Source organism: Aspergillus saccharolyticus, assembly GCF_003184585.1.
Source record: "Aspergillus saccharolyticus JOP 1030-1 unplaced genomic scaffold BP01scaffold_47, whole genome shotgun sequence".
NCBI classification, from domain to species: domain Eukaryota; kingdom Fungi; phylum Ascomycota; class Eurotiomycetes; order Eurotiales; family Aspergillaceae; genus Aspergillus; species Aspergillus saccharolyticus.
In genome coordinates this window covers 58,522-79,840 of record NW_020290657.1, presented here as the reverse complement: position 1 = coordinate 79,840, position 21,319 = coordinate 58,522, and the positions used below count along the sequence as shown (strand labels likewise).

General features: G+C 51.1%; 7 protein-coding genes across 7 annotated transcripts; 1 reads left to right on the top strand and 6 right to left on the bottom strand.

Annotated features, from left to right (window-relative positions):
* Positions 1–758: 758 nt before the first annotated feature.
* Positions 759–1,837, bottom strand: BP01DRAFT_168396 (DUF2470 domain-containing protein). Its single transcript, XM_025570754.1, has one exon. The coding sequence runs from the start codon at positions 1,631–1,633 to the stop codon at positions 920–922; it is 714 nt and encodes a 237-aa protein (XP_025427408.1). The 5' UTR covers positions 1,634–1,837; the 3' UTR covers positions 759–919.
* A 689-nt stretch (positions 1,838–2,526) lies between these two features.
* On the bottom strand, positions 2,527–3,557 carry BP01DRAFT_360401 (uncharacterized protein). Its single transcript, XM_025575908.1, has one exon. The coding sequence runs from the start codon at positions 3,415–3,417 to the stop codon at positions 2,908–2,910; it is 510 nt and encodes a 169-aa protein (XP_025427407.1). The 5' UTR covers positions 3,418–3,557; the 3' UTR covers positions 2,527–2,907.
* A 1,221-nt stretch (positions 3,558–4,778) lies between these two features.
* BP01DRAFT_360400 (uncharacterized protein) lies at positions 4,779–6,207 on the top strand (the record flags this gene model as incomplete). Its single annotated transcript, XM_025575907.1, has 2 exons — positions 4,779–5,919; positions 6,031–6,207. Coding segments are annotated over exons 1-2 (824 nt in total), but the record flags the coding sequence as incomplete, so codon positions are not given.
* An 893-nt stretch (positions 6,208–7,100) lies between these two features.
* BP01DRAFT_418721 (putative plasma membrane phosphate transporter Pho87) lies at positions 7,101–12,700 on the bottom strand. The gene is made up of 8 exons (XM_025579351.1): positions 12,283–12,700; positions 11,843–12,181; positions 11,403–11,778; positions 10,500–10,659; positions 10,173–10,406; positions 8,786–10,016; positions 7,602–8,724; positions 7,101–7,542 (listed from the first exon to the last, which is right to left on the bottom strand). The coding sequence occupies exons 1-8, from the start codon at positions 12,622–12,624 to the stop codon at positions 7,397–7,399; spliced, it is 3,951 nt and encodes a 1,316-aa protein (XP_025427405.1). The 5' UTR covers positions 12,625–12,700; the 3' UTR covers positions 7,101–7,396.
* Positions 12,701–13,292: 592 nt separating this feature from the next.
* Positions 13,293–14,720, bottom strand: BP01DRAFT_305783 (calcium/proton exchanger; the record flags this gene model as incomplete). The annotated part of the gene is made up of 3 exons (XM_025572210.1): positions 13,293–13,365; positions 13,419–14,266; positions 14,331–14,720. 3 exons carry the CDS (start codon positions 14,718–14,720, stop codon positions 13,293–13,295), a joined length of 1,311 nt encoding a protein of 436 aa, XP_025427404.1.
* Positions 14,721–17,035: 2,315 nt separating this feature from the next.
* On the bottom strand, positions 17,036–19,360 carry BP01DRAFT_305736 (glucan endo-1,3-beta-D-glucosidase; the record flags this gene model as incomplete). The annotated part of the gene is made up of 4 exons (XM_025572204.1): positions 17,036–17,309; positions 17,373–17,434; positions 17,491–19,215; positions 19,262–19,360. 4 exons carry the CDS (start codon positions 19,358–19,360, stop codon positions 17,036–17,038), a joined length of 2,160 nt encoding a protein of 719 aa, XP_025427403.1.
* Positions 19,361–19,412: 52 nt separating this feature from the next.
* Positions 19,413–20,067, bottom strand: BP01DRAFT_305738 (uncharacterized protein; the record flags this gene model as incomplete). Its single annotated transcript, XM_025572205.1, has 2 exons — positions 19,413–19,862; positions 19,915–20,067. The coding sequence occupies 2 exons, from the start codon at positions 20,065–20,067 to the stop codon at positions 19,413–19,415; spliced, it is 603 nt and encodes a 200-aa protein (XP_025427402.1).
* Positions 20,068–21,319: the final 1,252 nt, after the last annotated feature.

Genomic DNA, 21,319 nt, shown 5'->3' with positions numbered 1-21,319 from the left:
TCCGGTCTCGCCCGATTCGAGTAGTGCAGGTGGTGGTGCGAAAGAGCGAGCAAGCGACGAAAGCGTCGCGTTGTCGTGGAAGTTGTCGTGTCGAAGCAGGGGAAAAGTGATCAAAATCGAGGTTTTAATTGTGCGATCCGAGCGGATATAGGCAGGACGGAAGGCAGTCCACCCCAAGAAGATCGATCGGTAAAATGCGAGGATTCTTCTTGTGCCAAATTCCTTGCAAATCGTTCGTGTCGATAATGTCCCAATTATCCGCTAGCCTTGTTCTTGCTCCCCGTTCTTGATAACGGTTTCCAATTCGAGATTCTTCGAGATCGAGACTTGCACGCGCACCAAATCGACTTCATCGAACGAAACCGGAAGACAGAAAAAAAAACCCCAGAACTTCAAAAAAGGAATCGCGAATATCACAGGAATGCTTGCAGCTGAACTCACCTCTAATCCTGCAGCCCTTCACCAGGAACGCAGCGGGCAAGGGTCGATGGGGTTGGTCGAAGAGTTGTTGATGCTGGTCGTCGACTGTCTCGTGAATTTCGCACTGTGGCTCGCTTGTTGGGGGGGGACACTTGCCCTACCCCGGGCTAGGCTGCATGGGGTTAGATCAGTCATGTGATAAGCTGAGTCATCCCGCCTCTCGCCAGGCGCTTTTCGCGGTCACACTTTTGGCCCTGCCGCCCACTTGGTGAATCTGCCGCCAAGACTCGTGACCGAAGCACACTAGCACTCTTCGGGCGACTTCGAACTAAACCTAAACAGTCTCCAGCAGACCCAGCCCGAGTAGACCAACAAGTACAAACTTTAGAGTCAGTGTATAGAGCAACTAGTTAGTCACAGCATAGCCTAACTAGACCTTATTGTACAAACAAGCAACAACACCCGTACCCTCACACCCCCAACCATACACATCGCCCTCTCACTTTTTCTTCGCCTCCTCCTCCCTCACTACCCGATCAAACCGCTGGAACCCCCCATACCCCTCGATAATCGTCGACAGCACCCACCCCCACCACGCCCCCGACCCCAGCGCAACCCCATGCTTCCGTAGCCTCGTATATGCCAACATCGCCGCCTCGAACGCATGCACGACCAGCACAAACGTCAGCACCGCCGGCTGCATACTGGCACAGAACGCCGCGAACCACCGGGGCCACCACCACCCACTCCCCAAGCGCAGTCCCTCGTACACCCAGCCACCCGGCAGGAGATTCGCGCGCCGACTGAACGCGAGGATGCCCGAGAGACAGACCAAGAACGTGATAACCTCTGAGGGCCGGGACGGAGCATGGTAGGTCGTAATTTTGATGTCGGAGAGGCCAAGCTTGTCGAGGCAGTCCTTGTGCATGGCGACGAGGCGGGCACGCGTCTCGCTGAAGGACTGGAGCGGCGGGTCGAGGGGCACAGTGTAGCGGTTCTTATCGGCGGTGCGGATGACGAGGTCGGAGAGGGTGATGGTCTCCAGGGTTGCGGTGGAGGCCTCGCCGGCGGAGACGCCGTTGTAGACGCGGAGGTAGTAGGACAGGGAGTCCTGGTGGTTGGCGTTCATGTGGGTGATGGTGAAGGAGATTCCATTGTTGGAGGGGGTTGGTGATGGTGATGATGATTGGGGTTGTTGCTGTGGGGGAGACATCTTTGGTTATCGTTCGTTCTTTTTCGGGTTGCTCCCTTAGCTCTCGGATTGCGGTTTGGAATGTAAATAGGTAACTTGGTGGTAGGAGTCACAAGTAGGGTTTCGTAAGTCTGTATCTCTATATACTGCTCGATAACTGGTGACTCAATTGAGTATTGTATGGAGGTCCCGATGGAGTGGGGTGGTAGGACACTGTTGGACATGCGTGACTTGCACCTGAGACGATGGACTCCCTTTGGCGATGCCAAGCATCATTCTGGGGCCAGAGACCCGACCTCGGGTTGGCACTCCTAAAAGTGAAATCACCCCATCATGCTTTGCATGTGTTTTCCCGGTGCTATCCATTTCTGAGTTCTTGCCTTCAGCTATCTTTTGTTGCTCTTGACATAATAATATTTTAAAGAAATGTCAGTCTCCATGCTCACTATGGTCTTCCAAATTGTTGGTGCAACTCGTGCACCGGGATTTTGGCGACGTCCGGTGGCTGTCTATTAAGTAGCAGCACAGGTGAACTACATACGAGAGGACAATTCTCAATAGCGGTACGGAGATATAAGGACATAAGCTGTCGTCCCGGACAAGACCGGTGCCTCTGAGCTGAGTCATGTAAGCATGGTGCCCGCACGCATCCTTGTCAATAAGATAGACATAAGCAATCATGCCCTATGCATGGATCACCGGCCAGATTAAAACAATACTTCGAGCCACGTCCATGTGCATTGAGCTGGAATCAAACATTACATTTACCGCTATAACACAAAACAACCAACGATGGGAGTATAATTAGGCACAATAAACACACTAGCCAAAAATCTATGAAAAACAAGCTGACAGCACAATAACCAAGGCGACAGTATCAACCAGTCAGATAAGGGTCCTATCATAATCGTCGTAATGCGACAAGCACGGGCGGTGGAGAACGGGATGTTTTGCGATGACGAGGAACCTCTCGATGAGGAATTTAGACAGAATGGTCGCTAGTTTCGAAGCACACAACAGAATCACATCGATGGAGAGCATGTCGGATCATGCGCTGCGTTCATCAAATAAAAATCGTCAATCCGTCAGGTTCTATTGCAGTTGCTTAAGCGGAGTCCAACGGGAGTTTTGGGGTCGTTCAAGTTGTTTTCCGGTGTTACCAAGTAGAAAAACCCCCGAAGGAATCCTCTCATGGGAAAATAACCTCGAAGGCCCTCTTCGAGGCAAACCAAGAGAAACGACCAACGACAATGAACGGGGGAGGAAAGATCAGGAGTAGGTGAAGGGAAGGTTACTTACAGCAAAGCCAATGTCAGATCACCATGAATGCGAGCCTTCAGCTCGACCTCAATCTCCAAGTTCAGCTCCAGCTTCAGGCGCATACCCTCCTCGTCATCGCCCTTCTGGTCGTTCGAGGGCGCTGCATCCATTGCGCCGTTTGAGATACTCTGGTTCTTGCCGTCCCTGCTGCTTATCGTAGTAGGCTGCCAGCGCTCCATGGCTTGTTGAACTTCCTCCTCGCCGTCATACTCGTCGTCATCGTAGTCGTCATCGTCATCGTCGTACTCATCCGACGCATAGTCGTCGGAGTACTCTGCATCGTCATCATCATCGTCGTAGGTCTGGCCTTTGGCCTGGGGTCGCCGACGACGCGGGGCAGTCTGCTTCTGCTGTTGAGGTGCTTGATCCTCCTCTTCTTCGGAGATGTAGTCGTCGGAGTCGTAGTCAGTCTCCGACTCGTCCGGGTCGTTAGTGTAAGTGGGAGGCTGTTGAGTCTTTGGTTTCTCGGCTTGTGCGGTGGCCATGGTGAATTGCGGGTTACTGCTGGTTGACCGGGGGAATTATCGCTGACGACAATCAGGGCAAACGTGCAGTTTATACTACTCTGTAAATCTGTGTATCTTCCGATGTATCAATTGTGGCTAGTGGCTCGGCACGTTAGATCAAGGACATGTAATCAAGCAAAATGGAAGAAAAGGAGAAAAAAAGAGGAATAGGAAGAGCCGAAGCGACAGCAGTGGGTTTACATACGAGATGGCTGAGCACGGATGGGACGGAGACTGGCAAACGGAAGGCGAATTGTCAGAATGCCACAAGATCAAAGGGGATGGACACTATCGAATCGAGTATGGTACGAGCAGGAGGTCTGTGAAAAAGGACGAATTCTCGAGAAGCAGGCATGACGGGCAGGGAATCAATATTTCGCATGATCGACTGGGGGGAGAAAAGTGATATGACGTCTTTGGAGACAGGGAAGGATAGAGACAGAAGGACAAAAGCGCCTCCGCACTACCGACATCAACGACATCAACGACATCATCGTCATCATCGCTCCAGCTGCGCGGTCAGGCGATGATTGATGGGCCGGGCCACGTTTGGACCCTCGTTTGAGGATGCAAGGGGGGTTGGGTATGTGGTGGTACTTGTGGGGGTGACGAATGACCAGTGCATGAATTCATCGTCATGATGGGGAGAAGTACGTAGATTGCTGGTACTATCCGAAGTACAGTACTTCTCGGTACATGGGTTGGTAGCGGCGACCTGAGTGAGAGAAAGTATGCCACAGTGTACGTACTACGTACCGAGCAAGTACCCGGTACCTGGCACGGGGCAGGAGGTACGGCCGAAAGCAAGAGCCATGGAAAGGCCCCGAGCGGGTTTCAACAATCCATTTTTCAACGGACGAACAATTTCGAGGGGGCAAAATGAGTCAATCGGCACTGCGCTTCCGACCATGACACATTCTTGGGCTTTTCTTCCATCAACCTCAATTCTACTTTTAAGACCCCCCCTCCAAAAATTGTAGATATCCCAAGTGATGTCTGGGGGGTAGTAATGAAGGTAACGGCCATGTATTGCGATGGAGAGTAAATCTGTGCCCGTTTAGAGTGACGTCTGTTGGCGTCATCCACAATGACTGGAAGAGGCATAAGCTGGTGGAGACACACGGCACAAGTCCATCAAAACAATAAATAGCATATTATCCGATACTGACGGCCCTGTCACTGTCAATTTGTCAAATCTGTCTCTTGTTCCCCTCAGCAACCGACGTCATCTTTCCCTTGTACGCTTCTCTAAGCCCTGGCGGACGACGATCGCCTCCCTCGTCGGCGGCGCAAGCTGACGTCGATGGTAGCTTCAAGGTGCCCAGAACCTTGCATACCCAGCGGGGCATTTTTTTTTTTTTTTTTTTTTTTTTTTGCTTTGCCTCTCGCTTTGTCTGTCGAAACAATCCGAGACCGAATAATCGAGTAATGACCCCAAAATTACCCAGCCCAGATCCAGAATAACCGGGTGGGATTGGTTGCGACGGACATGAAAGTGCGTGTTGTAAGCCTGTAAGGTGCAAGCAAAAAGCCCTATATAGATCTGCGACCCCGTAATCATAATCAGCAGACCTGGTACCACCCACCAGATATATTCGTGCCTGTGCCCCCCAGCAATCCTTCCTGAGATTCTTCTCTTTTCCTTTCTTCTTCTTTCATCATGTCCGAGCAGAACAACAATCCTTCCTCCAACCCTTCTACCCCTCAACAAGAGAACACTCCTGGTACCCCCCAGCCTCAGGAGGAGAACCAGTCGGAGCAGCAACCTGATCAGCCCAACGAAGAAGACAACAAAGACAGCAACGAATCGGAGCAGAAGCCCGACGAAGACAAGGAAGACGACAAGGATCAGGATCAACCCCAAGAACAATCCCAAGAACAAGACAAACCCGAGGAGAAATCCGAAGAGCCTGAGATAAAGCAAGAAGAGCAAGAAGAGCAAGAAGACAACAAGCAGCAAGACAAGCAAGAGGAGCCTCAACCCAAGCAAGAAGAGCCTGAATCCGACGGCCCTCAACCCAAACAAGAACCACAGTCCGAAGACAACAGCAAGCCTCCCAAGAAGGACCCGCAACAGCGCAAACGCCGTTCGCGTCCTCCCCAGAAAATCCACAAGCAAGAAGAAGAATCCGAGCCGGAAAACATCCCCCGCAACAACAACAAAATGGACAACGGAGCCGTTGAGAAGCCCCGCCGTCAGCGCCGCCAGCGCACCCAGCAGCAGCAGGGAGGTCAGGACGGTGGTCTCGGTGGACTCCCCGGAGTCGGCCAGGCAGGCGATCTCGTCCAGAACACGGCGGGTCAAGCGCTGGGTGGCATCACGGGGGGAGCCGGTAAGACCGTCGGCGGCCTCCTCGGTGGTGGCAAGCAGGATGAAGGCGACGGCAAGGACGAACAATTGCGACTGCGTCTGGATCTCAACCTGGACATTGAAGTTCAACTGAAGGCTAAGATCCATGGTGATCTGACTCTGGGCTTATTGTAAGTGCTACCCTTCTTCCCCGCCCCCATCAAGTCCTTACCTTGATTCTTCTCCCCTCCCCCCCCCCCGTCTCCCCGATGATATTTGAAGCCAGCTCATAGTCCGAATAGTAGCTAACCGCGTCCACAACTTCTTCGTAGGAACTAACCTGACACGCGCTTTTTCTGTTTCCTTTTACGATCCTCTCTTCGATCTTCTCTCTCCAGTTCTTGGCAATTTCTTTTTGCGGACGAAAGCAAAGAGGTTTTTCGATAGAAAAAGTGCTGCTGTCCCTTCCCTCACACTGGTTGGTTCTTCTGTAACGATGCTACTTTCCCCATCACCCACCAGCATCCCCCAGCTGGGTGGGTGGTGTCTTGATGATTATGCCTTCATCACGGTTTTGATACCTCTAGTTTCTCTTTCTTCCTTTGAATCAGTGTTGTTGTCTAGTTGGCCCCGTTTTTCCTGCTTGCTTGATTGTTTTGTCCTCATGTCTCTCTGCATCTCATCTTTTCTAGAGGATTCTAGTTGCGTGTGCTCACCTCCTGTCTAATAACTCGCTATATCTTCTGACATCTCCCGTCAATGGCGGTGATATGAATGTGATGAACTCCTTTGCTCCTGCTATATCCTCTTCGATATTTTAGGTTGCTTTGCAATTGTGCCATAAATTCTAATCCTTCATGGGCCCGCGAAGATCGTGTCGGGAAGCGAGATGATGGCGACGGCGGATTGTGTTTAGACATACTAGTTAGTCCAAGTCAGTCGGTCATCAGGTGCTATGGAGGAGGAGATAGAGAGAAAGAGAGTGGGGGATGTGAGCTATGGAAGTCTTGATCTGTGCACGGATGATTTGAGCTCTAAGTTGAGGTTCCTGTTTCTCTGTGTCTTTTTGTGCTTTCGGTTATAGTATATCCACCCAGGTTCAATTCGCATTCGATATCAGTTACACTGCCTTAATCAGGGTGGATGCACTGTCTCCGGCGGTTTAGCTTCTTTCAATTTCGCAGGGCTTTTATCCATGACATAGCCATTTTAGTCATACTTCTTACACGTGCATACGGAATCTAGTACTCAGTATTCTCCAGACCGGTATACTCCGTAGGGCATCCCCGATCCAACTGACCAGAGGAAGAACGACTGACTGTAGGCCGCATCAATCCCCCTTCTTTTCAGATCACGCCAGTCCAGTAACAAGGGCAGTTAGTTCAGTGTGTAATTGACAGGAAAAACAATTAACGCTCTATATCTCATCTATTCTGCACAGGTAAACAAGACAAGTTCAAACAACACGAACACAAGACAACCAGATCATGCAAAGCTAAAGAGCTACACACCTCCCACATCGCAGACCCAGTACTATACCTGGAAACCAATCAAAGCTACAGTTTGAAACAGAAGATGAACTCGTCAACACACACACACACACATGTACGGCAAGCACTCCCCCAGACAAACCCACACCACGCGACGGTCTACATCAATCGTCCCCATCTACAACCCGGCGATGTACATCAACCCATATCCCACTGTCACGACCACAACAAACGCCATCAAACTGGCCGGGATGCCGCGGGTAAAGAAGTGACGGACAGTCAGATACCGTTGGCCGGTCTGCGGGACTTCGGTCATGATGGCAGCTAGAAACACAAGGTGTCAGTGGCATATCAGGTTGGAAAGCAAAACATGGGATACGTACTCATGTTGGGGAAACCGCTTGTAGGCAGGGCCATGGCGACGGAGCACATCAAAGCGCTGGCCATCACGAGCAGGTTCGGGTGAGGATCCGCCATGCTGATTCCGATCTGGCGAACCAGGGGGAGCATGATCAACGCGGCGACGGTGTGGGAGATGAAGGTGGCGATCACCAAGATCAAGGCGGAGAAGACAATGAGCACTCCATACAGACTAAGATGCTCCACACGCATCCGGATGCCATTGGCGAGCGTATGCAGCAGCCCGGAAGAGGTGACGGCTTTGCCGAGACACAGGCCACCGGCTGCCAGGATGATAATGGTCCAAAGGAAATTGTTGAAGTCTTCCTTGTTGAGAATCCCGGTGCCGAAGAAGAGAACCATGGGGATGATGGCGATCACGCCCATGTCACCAAAGATGTGCTCGAGCTGATGGCTGCCACACCAGAGGCCGATGGTGGACAGAGTCACGATGGTGATGAACCATTGCACGCCGCTGAACTTGTCCTTGAGGGGTCGAATTGGGACAATCGTCGTATCCTTGCCCACATTGAAGCTGACCAGCAACAGAACCCAGATCAGCAGAATAGAGATGATACACACAGGCAAGGAGATAAAGAACCAGGTGCCCCAACTGATACTGGGATACATATTCTGAAGGGCGATGATGTTCTGCGGAGAAGCAATGGGCGACGCTGCACCCCCTACGTTGGCCGCAAGGGCAATTCCCAGCACGAGGGCCTTAGCGAAGCTGGAATCCGGCGACAGGTTGCGCAGAAGAGGTTGGATGATCGAATAGCACAGCACCGGTGAGGCAACGTTACTGATCCACATACTCAAGAACATGCTCACGAACATGTTTGTGAGGAGGACTACTCGAGGATTTGAACCAGCTTTGCTCAGCACGAACAAGGCCATGCGACGAGCGATATCGTATTTGGACAATGCGGCTGCAATTGTGAATCCGCCGAGTAGGAGCATGATGACCGGCGTCCACATGGCACCGAAGGCGGCGCTGGTGGCCTCTTTCGGTCCCAACCGCTGATGCGGCTTGTCCTCTGACTTCATGATACGAAGCATCACGACGAGAAAAGGAATGAGCAATGATGTCACGAAGAGGGGAATGACCTGTAACAGTTAGCGCTGTCTTTGTGATCACATCAATTCGCCTGGTATTGGTGCAAAATACCTCTGTAGCCCATAGCAAACTGACTAGAACAAGCATAGCCAAACAATTCTGCTGCTCCGGTTTCTCCAGAATAGGAACAGAAAGTAAAGTCGCAAAAACTGCCAAAATGAAGACCAGTGTGCCGAAGCTCAAACTGCAAACCCACTGAGGGAAGTGGTAGACACCAATAGGCGTTCTCACCACCGTGGTCTTAGTTTCTTGCTCGTCGCCCTGGCGGCGTGCGGCTGCTGGATCATCGTCGCCCCCGAGGAGAGTACGACGGATTCCCACGTTGGCAGCCTGGGCCTTCCGCTCAATGCCAATCATCTCCCTCCAGACGGTGTTTCTTTCCCAGACAACATGTTCTCTCAGATGCAGTCGCAGTTCACGTCTAGCCAGAGGCAGATTGCCCATAGTGATGACCTGGGCGTAGACAGACTCGATCTTATGGATGTGATCGTCGACTCTCTCCATGGTAGAGTCCGTGAAAGGGTAGGCCGGAGCCACAACCGCGCTCATGTATTCCCGGCGCAGGTTACGGTCCATGATCTTGTCGTACTTCTTCAAGGCCTTGGAAAACCCCGTCTTGTTCAGCTGGATGTACGACTTGAGTCCGCAGACGGAAACGTAAGCGGTAACAGCCTGTTTCTTGAGAGACAGACCATCATTGTACAGGTCCACCACAGTAGGATCGGAGAAATGCTCATCCTGAGGGCCTGCACGGCTCATAGACCGGCCGTTGTACCCCAGAAGCCTGGAGTCTGCTGCCCAGACACTGGAGTCCCCCATATCTTCCGTGCGACTGCCATCATGATTACTGGATTCGGCCCCATGCGAACGAGGTCGGTTCTGATTAGTGGGCGCGGCACGGTCATCGTCACTGTCCGCATCGTCATCATCATCGTCATCATCACCTATAGTGTCACTGAACGTGCTACGCCGCCGTTCTTGTCTGTTCTTCGATCCCGAACTCATGGTTCTTGCCTTGGCCATGTTCTCACTCATCGGGTCAATGTTCGCCGAGTCGGCCCGGGACGCGTACTCCTCCGCAAGTCTAGCCACATCTTCGACTTCCTTGAACACTTCAACCTCCTTGACCTGATAAAACGAGCAAATCTTCTCCAGCTCCGCATCTAGAGCCCGACGGAAGATGGCATCCGGATTTGGGGTATTGTCAAGCAGCGGAGCAGACTCAACATCGGCATGGGTTTGACCAACCGAGCGGTGCGCTTCTTGTTCTAAGGAGTATATCCTACCGCAAACACCACAGATCAGTTTCAACTATCTTTAACTCGAAAAGACCAGACCAGTAAAACTCCACATCGCCTCCAGCGCCTCGAGTGTAACGTCACACGACGGCACGTAATGAGCAGGGAAACAAGAGAAAGACAGATGTCGGGCGACGTACAATTTCTTCAGATTACTGTAAGCGAGGTAGTAGGCACTCCAATCCGGCACCGCGTTGAACTGGATGCTATGCGAGAACTTCATCTTGAACGATTTGACGCCCTGATGGCGGTGAGCGCAGCGTTGAAGGGCTTCTATCCAAAACCCGATTCTATTCGGTCTTCTGTGCTGCTGCTGCTGCTGCTGCTGGTGATGGGTGCGCGGGGTGACGGCCCTCTTCTCCTGGTCTGTGCCGCTGTGTACGGTACCGTTCGGGAAGTGCGCGAGGGCTCGAGATCGCGGATCGTGTGACTCGGTCGATGTTGTGACAGGGAGAAATTCAGGAAACTCAACGAGTTCGATAGCTTGTCCGGGAGGGGTTATGTTGTTATCGTGCGTGTAGGCACCCCTCGCAGAAGCGATGCGTGCCACAGATCGGCCGACGGCATTCGACGACACCGTGTCGGACGAGAAAAGGATGCGACGAAAGCGCGCGGGGGGGTGCGAGACTGGCAATAGTATTTATCTATTCAATACAATCGCGGTCTGTGGCCAAGAGTGTGTTTGAGGTGTGACCACCCCAAATGCTCCCCGCTAGCACGCTAATGTTGATAGCGACAGTCACTTCGTAGTGATATCGTTATATCGTGATCATCACCGGGTACGTAGTGGGGAGGGCTGTGCGGAATCTCCGATCGGCGCGGACAGCCAACGCACGTCTATTACTGCAATGCACCAGAACACATATCAATATCAATCAGAAGCAATCAGTGAGACGAAGGCCAGGCGCTTACAGAAGTCAGGTTATTAAGGTAAAATTGATCCAGGGGGGCCAAGCAGAAGCAGGGGAACGTGGGAGATAAACCCTGAATTTGCCAGTTACAGCTGACGCCGAGACAACCCAATCGGGGATCGTGCGTTAGTCATCCGGAGGTTATCGGGGAGCTTCACCTTTCCGGTGATTGCTGGGATCAGTTAGTCGGTGAAAGAGCCTGGATCTTGTTCATATTTGAAATTTCATGAATATACAGAACTCTAGTAGATTGACTCGGCTGTTGATCATAAACGGGACAACTAGGAAAACACAGATTGGGATAAGAAAAATTGATATACAACATCCCATCAAGCAAACAGCCAATACCCAAACCCCATCCCACGAAATGAATTAAGACTGAACCCCTTATCGTGATACGGATAAGACGCAACTATTTCCGTTTCAGAATGTATGAGAGGTTCGACCGGCCCGCGATACCAAGCTTGTGTACCATCTCTCTGCGATCCCACGCACCACCACGGCCCTCCGCAACAGCAACCAGCTCCTGTGCAACTCTCATAGCGAAGTTGCTATCCCGACGCTTGTCGGAGGCGTCGATGATCCACCGAATGGCCGTCCGCCGACGCTGTCTGACAGCGAGAGGAACAGGGATCTGCATCGATACACCACCACCGATGAGACCCTTCTGTTGGCGGATCTTAAGCAGAGGAGCAACGGAATCGACAATGAGAGTGAGGTAGAGGACAGGGTTCAGAGGAAGTTGGGCGTTCGGGGGGCCGGGAAGTAGAGGCCGCTTCGGGTTCCTGGAAGGGGGAGGGGAAGTCCGTAGGTGGTCAAGGATAAAAGCCATATCCTGCCAGAGTATCGCAGTTAGTATGACACGAGCTCAGCAGACCAGGTCCCATGAGTTCACATACCTTGTAGGCCTTGGACAGCTTGCCATCGCGCATGAGTTGCTTTGTGAACTGCTCCAACAATCCGTCATATCGCGAACGGAAATTGTCAGTCTTGGTCATAGGCTTGGTGGGCGCCTCGAATTTCAGCCCAGGATGCAGCTCAGCTGCTTGCTGGTTGACCTGGGAAACCATGTTGGCCACAAGCGCAGCCGAAGAATCTTCGAAATCCGACGACCCTGCTAGCTCTGGCTGCATGCGACGAGCAGATGTTGAGAATGAGCGCTTGCCCGTTTGGTTCTTCATCTGGTCCTGCATGACTCTGGGCATATGCTTCAGGGCATTTTTGTCACGCTGCAAGATCTGCAAGAGAATGGTCCATGTTAGGTGACCCGTGGCTAGCTGATGCACAAAGAAATACGCATGACTCGGTGGGAAGTTGGCAGATATGCCTAGCTACTCACCTCAGAAATGGGCGTTCCCTGCTCCAATTCCGGACTGGCGGCGACGCCGTCGCATCGCTTGTCCATAATCTTGCTGACTTCTGCCGCCTCTTCACTGACATGGGGCAAAGGATCCTCCGTCGGGCCCTTGAAGCCCTCTGGTCTGTCCTTTCCATCACTACCAGACGAGTTCCACCGCTTCGACATGTGCACCGAAGTGAAAAGACCCGAGTTCACGCCATTGGAGGTCGAGGGCCGGTTGGCGTTCAGAATAGTCGCGATGCTGCGGCGACCAGCGACCGTGGCAGGCTGGCAAAGGGCGGGAACCGCTTTTGCGGTGAAAAGATTGAGACGCGGCGGCATGGTAGGTGTACCCTTCAATGACCGGAGACTGTCAATTGGGGAGAGAAAGAAATGGATGAAGTCACTTATATCGGCCTGGCTCCCTGCCATGAAGTGCGGCGAACGATTTTCCACTCCACAGTTGCTGAGTCATCGGCTGCCAAGATTGCGCCAGATGTCAAGAAAGGAAACGAGAACCGCCACAACTATGACGACGTCTCGCACTCTACATCATCCTACTGTGGGCTTGGAGCCAGTGTCAATCTGGATTGCGATTGCAGATCTGACATTTGATCGTGCCCTACGGCCCATGGCCCTCCAAACGTAATTTTGCGCAGCACATCAACTGGTGAAGCCTACGTTGTGCCCAGTAACTATAGAGGCACAATTGGGGCAGGACGAGATCAATATGACTACACTTTATTGTCTGTAACTGACCTGCAGTGTCATCAAGCCTCATCCGCCGAAGGACAGGATAAAGAGCCACTAGCTGAAACACAAACAGCCATAGATATTATCGCTACCGACTAGACCGTGAACAAGCACGGCTGTAACACTTGGACGACCCAAGCCCACATGTTGAGCAATCGGATAGAGACCGGAAAACTGTTACGCAGAAACAACTGTGAAGGTCCGAAGAATGCTAGAGGCACGGGTAAAAGCTGTTACATCGCTTTGCGATTTCGCGATCAATGGACGAACAGGGCATCGTCGCTGGCGCTGTCCGGATAAACATAGAAAGCAAGTGCGAGGATAATGTACCTAAGACCACGGTTAGCGATTGCCAACGACAAGATGTGCGCTCGGAGACTCACATTCCCAGACACAGCCCGCCTTCAAGGTAGTTGGACTTTCCATCCTGAATGAGGAAAGTCACGACGAGGCCAGAGATGAAGAAAGCGACAGTTTCAAAAATTTGGAAGTGCAGGGTCATGTCCACATTCATAACCCAGCCAAGAAGAACGAGGAATGGAGTAACAAACAGGGCGATCTGGAGACTGCTCCCAATGGCAACTCCGATAGCTAAGTCCATTTTGCCCTTCCAAGCAACCACTACGGCGGTGACATGCTCGGCGGCGTTACCAACAATCGGAATCAGAACAAGACCGATAAAGGTACGGCTCATGCCGGTCTTCTGCACGATGCTGTCGATACTACCAACAAGGTAATCGGCGCAGATAGCCACAAGAATCGTCACAATAATCAAAGCAACTGTCGCAGCCCACGGATTGAGCAGTCTTTCCTCTTCTTCCTCCGGCCCCGCATCCCCGGCTTGATTCTCCGCGTCATTGATCTCATTGTTGGCTTCTTCAAAGAGATCTGCGTGCGACTTGAGCTGGAAGTAAAGGTACATCACATAGAGTATAAGAAGAATGATCGCCGTGCCATGAGAAAGGATGAGGATGTTGTCTCTCCTCTCCCCCTTGTCAGCCCCGCTTAATGAGGCGTACAGTGTGGCAGGAATGATAAGAGAAGCGGATGCGACCGTCATCAGTGAAGACATGGTCGATGCTACTGTGGTGTTGAAGGTTTGCTCGGAGTAACGTAGTCCTCCGATGAAGAAGCAACACCCAAGGACAAGCAGGATGTTCGACAGAATGCTCCCAAGCATGCTGGCTTGAACAACCCGAATTTGGTTATCTTTCAATGCGATTATGCTAACCTGGTAGTGATCATTCGTGTTAATCCTGTCACCATGACGGTGATGCTCTGGCGAGCGAACTTACAATCAATTCGACAGCGTTACCAAACGTTGCATTCATCAAGCCGCCTAGAGCCTGACCCATAGTCGCTGCCAACTCCTCGGTTGCGAAACTCAGAAGTGAAGCCAGCGGGATAATGGCCAAAAAGTTGAGCGTAAAGATGACGGTGCTATCCCAGTGCAGCGCACCCGCAATGATGCCCAGTGGCACGAAAATGAGAAGGACATTGACATAATCACGAACAAGAGTCGACCATGTTAGATGAGCAATTCGTCTAGGCCAGTGAGACCAGTGGCGCCGAGGCTTTTGACGTTGCTGGCGAAAACCAGAGTTGATGCGAGCTGTATCGCTGATTAAAGCCTGTCTCTCATCCGGGGGCTCCACAGAACCGTTTCTCGACGAGAATCCAGTCATGTTTCTTCTGGGTCCCCAAGAGACCCTTCGAACTGTCGAGCGGATGCTTGTAGCCGCTAGGAAGCCAATATCAGAAAAAAACGTTAGTGAGACTTGAAAGTTGTGTAGTCGACCAAGACACACGGCGCGCAACACGGAATAGAGTCAAAGATGGTATTGAGAAAAATTTCAGAAGATCGGAAAACCACAAGATCGATAAGAGAGTGTGGGGTCAACGAGTTAGGTTATCAGACTTGTGCTTTGCAAGTTCTGCAACAAATTCAAAGGAATGAAATTGTAGTTGGAGTAGGGTCGAATGGAAGTACTAGTACTGGAAATGATGGGGTGACTGAGCACTGCGGAGGGAATGAAACTGCGCCGTCGATCACAGCACAGGAGGAATGAAAAAAAAAGAGAGCGAAAAGGATAATGAAAGGGAACGAAGAGATGCCAATACCTGGGCGAAGGAAAGTAGATAATAGTGAGGGAATGGGGGGTGGAGTACGAGTAATTGGAGGTGAGAGACAAAAGGTGGTAGCACTACTGCTTCCCAGAAACCGTTGAAACATGGATTGGCTGAGCCAAGGAACTGTGGTTCAATCACTTACACATCGGATGAAGTTGTAATGTGGCAAGGAAACAAAGCCACAACTCTGCGACAGTCGGGGGATTATAACAATGTACGGAGGAGTAGTAGTAGAATGTCCTTGGGAGCTGCAGGCCGGTGATTAGTTTGTATCGCAGGATCGATTGACAAAAAGTCCGAGCTCGTGATCGGGAGTGATGGGAATGAAACGTTGTGTGGCTTGTCGCGTGGGATGATTCTTTTCCCTCACGAGTCCATGCAAGCCCGAAGCACAAGCCACGTATTCCCAGGAAGACAAAACAAATGGGGAGGGAGGGTAATCGTACAGGATCTTGATGAAGCTCCCAGTCCAACGACACAGCTAGAGTCTCAAAGAGAGGGGATTGGGACCCAGGGGGTTGTGAAGGAAAGCCAAGAGGATGGCTTCAGAGCATCTACTACGTACGTACCGCAATAAGGTCGCTAAACCCTGCAGTGAAAACAACAGATTCCGAGAGTTCCACTAGCCACGATAATTGGTTGTAAAGAGGCTCGAGTGGATCGAGTTTGATGGCTGCAGTGGAATTGAATCAAAAGCAGGTGGCAGGTGCGGTGCACAGCCCCAATCCAAGCATCCTACGGATATCAAGTTTGACCGTGAGATCGGCAGATTTCGTCACAATTTGAAGGAGCTCTTGCGGGATGAAGCGGGATGGGAATAAGACATGGCAGCACTCCTATTTAATAACGAGGTGAGACCCGATTGAGATGACGTTGGGCCAGCATCGTCTAGAGATTATGATGAAATCATGGCGGGCTGGAGGAGACACGACAGACACTAGCTAGGCTTTGCCGGCGATACGAATGCAACTGAACTGTAAGTCATCCGTGGTCTGGACCCAATTGTGTATGGTTAACCATCACAGCGAATGCAATGTACGATTAACTTCGGACACACTTGTTGCAGAGCTTGATAGATGAGTGAGGAACTGTTGGATACATTCTCCGGAGTATGAGAATCGCTGCATGCATGCATCAGCTTGACCCGATCGGGCAATGCTGGCGGGTGGGGCAAAGCCGAGGCTAAGCCGGAATGAGTCTGGATTCATTTTACTACTACTCCATATCGTCTATCAAGGCAAAGTATACCTTCTGTACAGTACTAAGAAGGTGTGTACAGTACTTTCACTTGACTGTGCTCGACATCCATGTGACTCTAAACCAAAGGTGGAAATGTCTTCCGATTGATGAACATATTCATTCCATCATCTGTCAGAGACTCAGAACCCACCTAAACTCAATAGATGGCCCCAAATACAACTTGAAAGTCAGTCAAACCATGGATTCAAGCTTGGGTGAACCAAATGCTAGTCTGCACTGCCACAAATGATCCAGAGGTTTTATGCGTTGGCCAGGGTTAGTAGCACATTCAAGGTTCACTTGGCAAATCGAGGGAGCCAATCACTCTCGGGATGTCTGCTATCATTGCAGACCACTACTAGGTACGCACCCAACAGACAGTGCAGTTGCAACAATCACCCCATTGAGATGGCCAACACTTGTATCGACAATTGGTATAAATTGTATAGGTGTAAAAAATATCCCAGACATAGACATCTTAATCATGTTCAGCCGAGCAGAATGGTACTTGAAGCAAGGAAAAAAGACATAAACGAATAACCGCCCTAAACAACCTCAACGTGCTCACTGTTCAGGCTCCTCCCAAGCCTATAATTGTCGTCAGTATCGGTACGTCCCGAAATCGCGCAAGTTAAAGGGACTTACCAGCCGCATAAGCCAGGTACCATGTCCGCGAGGCACCGCCATCAATCCAGCTGTAGTCGAAGTTGGACTGCGCAAAGAAGTTCCAGGACGTAACGGGGTCGATCAAAGCCAAATTGGCATACAGAACACCTTTCCAGCCACCTACCACATTGGATGCGGGAGTGCTCGCGTTGCTCGCAAAGAGGGCATTCCACTCTTCGCGGACGAAATTCGGCCGCCGTACAAATCCAGAAAATGGCAGCAGAGGCAACATATGGATTCTGCATGGGTCAGTTCGGGTCACAGAAAATTGAAACAAGGCACACTTGATGGATTCGACATACCCTTGAATATATTCGAGATTGGCACCAAAGTAGGTGGTATGATCCACCTTATTCTCGAAAAGCTGCATGTAGAGTGAGCAATACATTCAGTTACTGGGCAATAGACATCTCCACTTACAATACCAGTCACCTTGTTGGCGATGAAGTTAGCGGGCTGGTTCTTGTTGTCGCTCTCCAACAAGAAGTAGTTGTGCAAGCTGCGCTTCAAAACTCCCAGCATCAAGTTTCCTCGAGCTTCCAAGCTGGCATCGCCAATAGTCTTTCCCCACATCTTGAGCGCATATGCAAACATAGTGTCTTCGGAGGTGGACTCTTCGTCCTTGCCATCGAAAGACTCAAAGAGACCCTTGGCCCAGGAGTGTCCGTTGAACCAATCGAAAGCGCGAGAGAATGGGAAGTAAGGATCGTTTGCGGCAGAGTTACCAGCATCTCGTACCAGCATGTTGACCCAATCTTTGCTGCTTGATAGCCAGGTTGGATCCAGAGAGCCGATAATAGCTGCTGCGTGAATGAAATAACCGTAATGGAAATGGTGGTCATTGTAGTATGTATTTCCGAAGTCGGCGCCTGAATCACCGCCGTAACTCGCCGAGGAAACGACTCCTTTCCAGACAGTGTCATAAACCAATGGAAACTGCTGCTGGTTGCTGGTGAACCGCGCAAAGGCAGTTTTGAGATTCTGCAACGCTGAGGCGGCCAGATCAGGGTTTCCGCCTAGCTGGTTCACGGTGTACACCAAGGTCGCGAACTTGCTCAGCGCTTTCCCACTGTAGTACATGCTGTTCAAGTTGGTCTGGGCGTCGATGCTCTGATTGAGCTCTGTCGGTGCTACGCCCAGGATGACCTTCTGTGCCGCTGACGAGATACTGTTTACATTCCCGGCAGAAGTGGACCATGGAGCAAATCCCATGTCGATAGGAAGATCCGGCTCGACCATAGTCCACGTTTCCCCAACAACCGCTATCGCATTCCCCTTTGTAGTTGTTCGAAGAGTGATGCTTGTCATCCGGCCCTTGGTGGTGGCATCAAACGACTCAACATGATGAGGCAGAGCGTACATCATCAATGGGGTATCCTGTGTCTTGGTTCCCGACTTGGCCCAAGACAGCTGGTACGTGCCTGTGCGGGCACTCACAGTTCCAGAGATCGCAGCCTCTAGAGCAAAGACGCCGGCCGATCCGTCGAGCAGTTTCTCCCCTGAATCTCCAGCAGGGTTCTTGGTGACCTGTACAAACCCAGACCATCCAGCTGGGCCGCGGAAGTTGGTGTTGGACTCGAGCTGGAAGTTAGGGTCTTTGCCATCCTGCGGCACGGCATAGATGAGCCATGTGCTTCCATCCTCCATGGTAGCTTTGTACTTGAAGATGCCAACTCTTGGAGAGGCAGCCGAAACAACTTGTCTGAAGAATACACCAGTCTGGATGAGAGGCTGCAAATTCGTATACATGCCAGTCACAAAACCCATACCTTGCACAAGAGGGACCGTAAGACGCTGACTGGACCCGCTGTCCGGTTTCAAGACGGCATCCGCCGAGAATGGCAGAAGGTTTTCCCCGGTAAGCACGGTAGATGCCTTGAGCTCGGTTGCTGAGAGAATAAGGTGCTGGATGCCGATCGGGTTCACGAAATACGAAATGGGGTTCCCGGGTATCTTCGAGTTCGTTGGCCCGTTCGCAACCACGTTCGCCTCGTTGTGCCAAACTGCCATACCATAGCTCTGTGCATTACCAGACCCTTTAGCCCAGGCCACGGCATATGGATGAGTAAACGTAGCATTGGTCTGCGATCCTAGAAAAATGCCGCTGTAGAATTTATTTGTCTCGATAGGCGTATTGACGTTTTCCTATGACAGTTAGACGGATATCGGCAACATTCTTCATGAAACGTACAATTCCTTTCTTTGGCATGGGGTGATCATCTCTCGATGTCACAACTTGAGGGATTGCCCCCGTAGCCAGGGGCACAAACACATCTTGACCACCAGACATTTGTGTGACCGAGCCTAAAGCCAGTCAAGATTAGACCGCATGCCGTATATGGCTAGATACATAACTTACTTGGCACAACGGTTGATTGCGAAGAGGCAGCAGGGCTAGAAGCCTCACTTGGTTTGCTGTCGGGAACTGCCGTGGTTGAGGTTCCTGTTGAAGCGTTTCCGGTGGAATACGCAGAAGTTGGACTATCGTCAGAATCGTCAGATTCGTCTTCGGTATTGTCGTCAGTGTCGTCGCTATCTGTGCCAGTGGGAGTGGGCCTGTGGCCAGTTGGTCTATGAAAAGGACTGTCTTCTTCGGAGGTAGAATCTGGTTCTGGCGCCTCGACTGGGGAGTCGAGATCAATATCTCCAAAATCAGGCAATAAGAGATCGATCAGATCTGCCGGGCTTTCCAGGTTATGCAACAAGTCGTCGAGATTATGCGGCACATTCGTGACTGTGGGATAAGGTTGTGAAGACGGACGGCCTTCGCGTTCAAGACTGGTTGGGTAGTACTGGTTCAAAATAAGCAAGAGCAAACCCTCCCTCTATGATGAATGAACTTACACCCTGTGTCTCTGGAATAAGTAGCCTCTCAGTCTGAGCTGGGGGGAACTGGGTCCTCAACGCGGTCGTCGCTGAGGATGTAATCTGTGGTGCTGAGGCAACCTTCTCTGCGGCCAACAGCCATGTTAGCAAGAGTGACTGGTGCCATTTCATTCGTCTCTCCATCTTTTACGAAGTGCACGAAGTTGCAATGTGTCTCCCACAAGCGAAGGTATGAAGATAGGTAATTATAAGGGGTATATATGGGCGAAAAGGAGAAGAAATGGCTAAAGAGTGTATCCAAATTCTACCTCCGATGCTGGAACCGGTGTACACGACACAGAAAGCGCCGGCACACACCAAAATGAATATAAAAACGAGTGTCGAGAAAGCTGGAATGGGAAGCAGAGAGAACAGAAAAAAAAAATAAAGACTGAGTCGACAGCACAAAAGGATTGCAGGACCGAATAAATAGAAGGATGTCAACATTGCTTACCTGGTCGCGAGTATAGATTCCGGCCTCGGCCAACAAGAATCTCACCAGGCGCGAGATAAACTCCGTTCCTCGTGCATAAAGATACCAGGAAAAATAGAGATCACCCAAGTCAATTTACCGAAAGGGGATCACAGCGTGTCGATCTGTCAGGATGTTAACGATCGCGAAGGATATAAAGCATAACAACTCATGCGGCGGAATGCAGGGTCGAGGAGGGGAGGAATGTGCATAGGCAGTCAGGCACAGCGGGCAGAACGGCGTATGCAGTGCAGCTGGAGCACACGGGTATGTGCATGGGGTCTGGATAGAGACAGAGGTCTTTCAGGGACGACGAATGATGGGAGCAGGTGATAAAGGTACGTACATGTACAATTGGATTAAGGAGAATTGATGATTTGAACAAGAAAGGGTGTCGTGATGTTTGGGTGGATGGTTTTTAGGTTGAAGGATGAATTCAGTTGGAACAAACAAACCATGGGAGGGGGAGAATGACGGCGATGGATGCGGGATGGAGCCGGGAGTGGAGCCCCAGGAACAAGGCAGCAGCAGCAGCTTTTACTGTGCACTGTGTACTGTGTACTGTACTGTGTACTGTGTTGTCCTCCTCTCTCAACCATTTCTTCACTTTCTATTCCGTAAGCGTACCGGCTTAGGATTCAGGATTGTTCACTATCCTTCCTTACTCCGAAGTAGGCTGAATTTCACCTGGACACTTGATTGATTCTACCTATTCGTCCTCCTACCCCGACACAAAGATGCCAGCTTTGATGAAGGCTGGAAAGAATGTCTCATACTAAAGCGGGCCCTAGGCTTAACGTGTGCTTCCCAGCCATCGTCCAGCACATTCCAGTCAGACGAGTCAGCCAGCCCTCATAGTACATGACACGAGTTCATTTCAAAGTAGCCAGGCTGAACATGTCGATGTGACCG

Coding starts and splice junctions, on each gene's coding strand:
- BP01DRAFT_168396 (XM_025570754.1), bottom strand. CDS start 1,633: ATGTCTCCCCCACAGCAACAACCCCAATCATCATCACCATCACCAACC.
- BP01DRAFT_360401 (XM_025575908.1), bottom strand. CDS start 3,417: ATGGCCACCGCACAAGCCGAGAAACCAAAGACTCAACAGCCTCCCACT.
- BP01DRAFT_418721 (XM_025579351.1), bottom strand. CDS start 12,624: ATGCCGCCGCGTCTCAATCTTTTCACCGCAAAAGCGGTTCCCGCCCTT. Junction 12,182..12,282: donor AGGGAACGCCCATTTCTGAG/GTGAGTAGCTAG, acceptor ATTCTCTTGCAG/ATCTTGCAGCGTGACAAAAA. Junction 8,725..8,785: donor GTTTGCTATGGGCTACAGAG/GTATTTTGCACC, acceptor TAACTGTTACAG/GTCATTCCCCTCTTCGTGAC.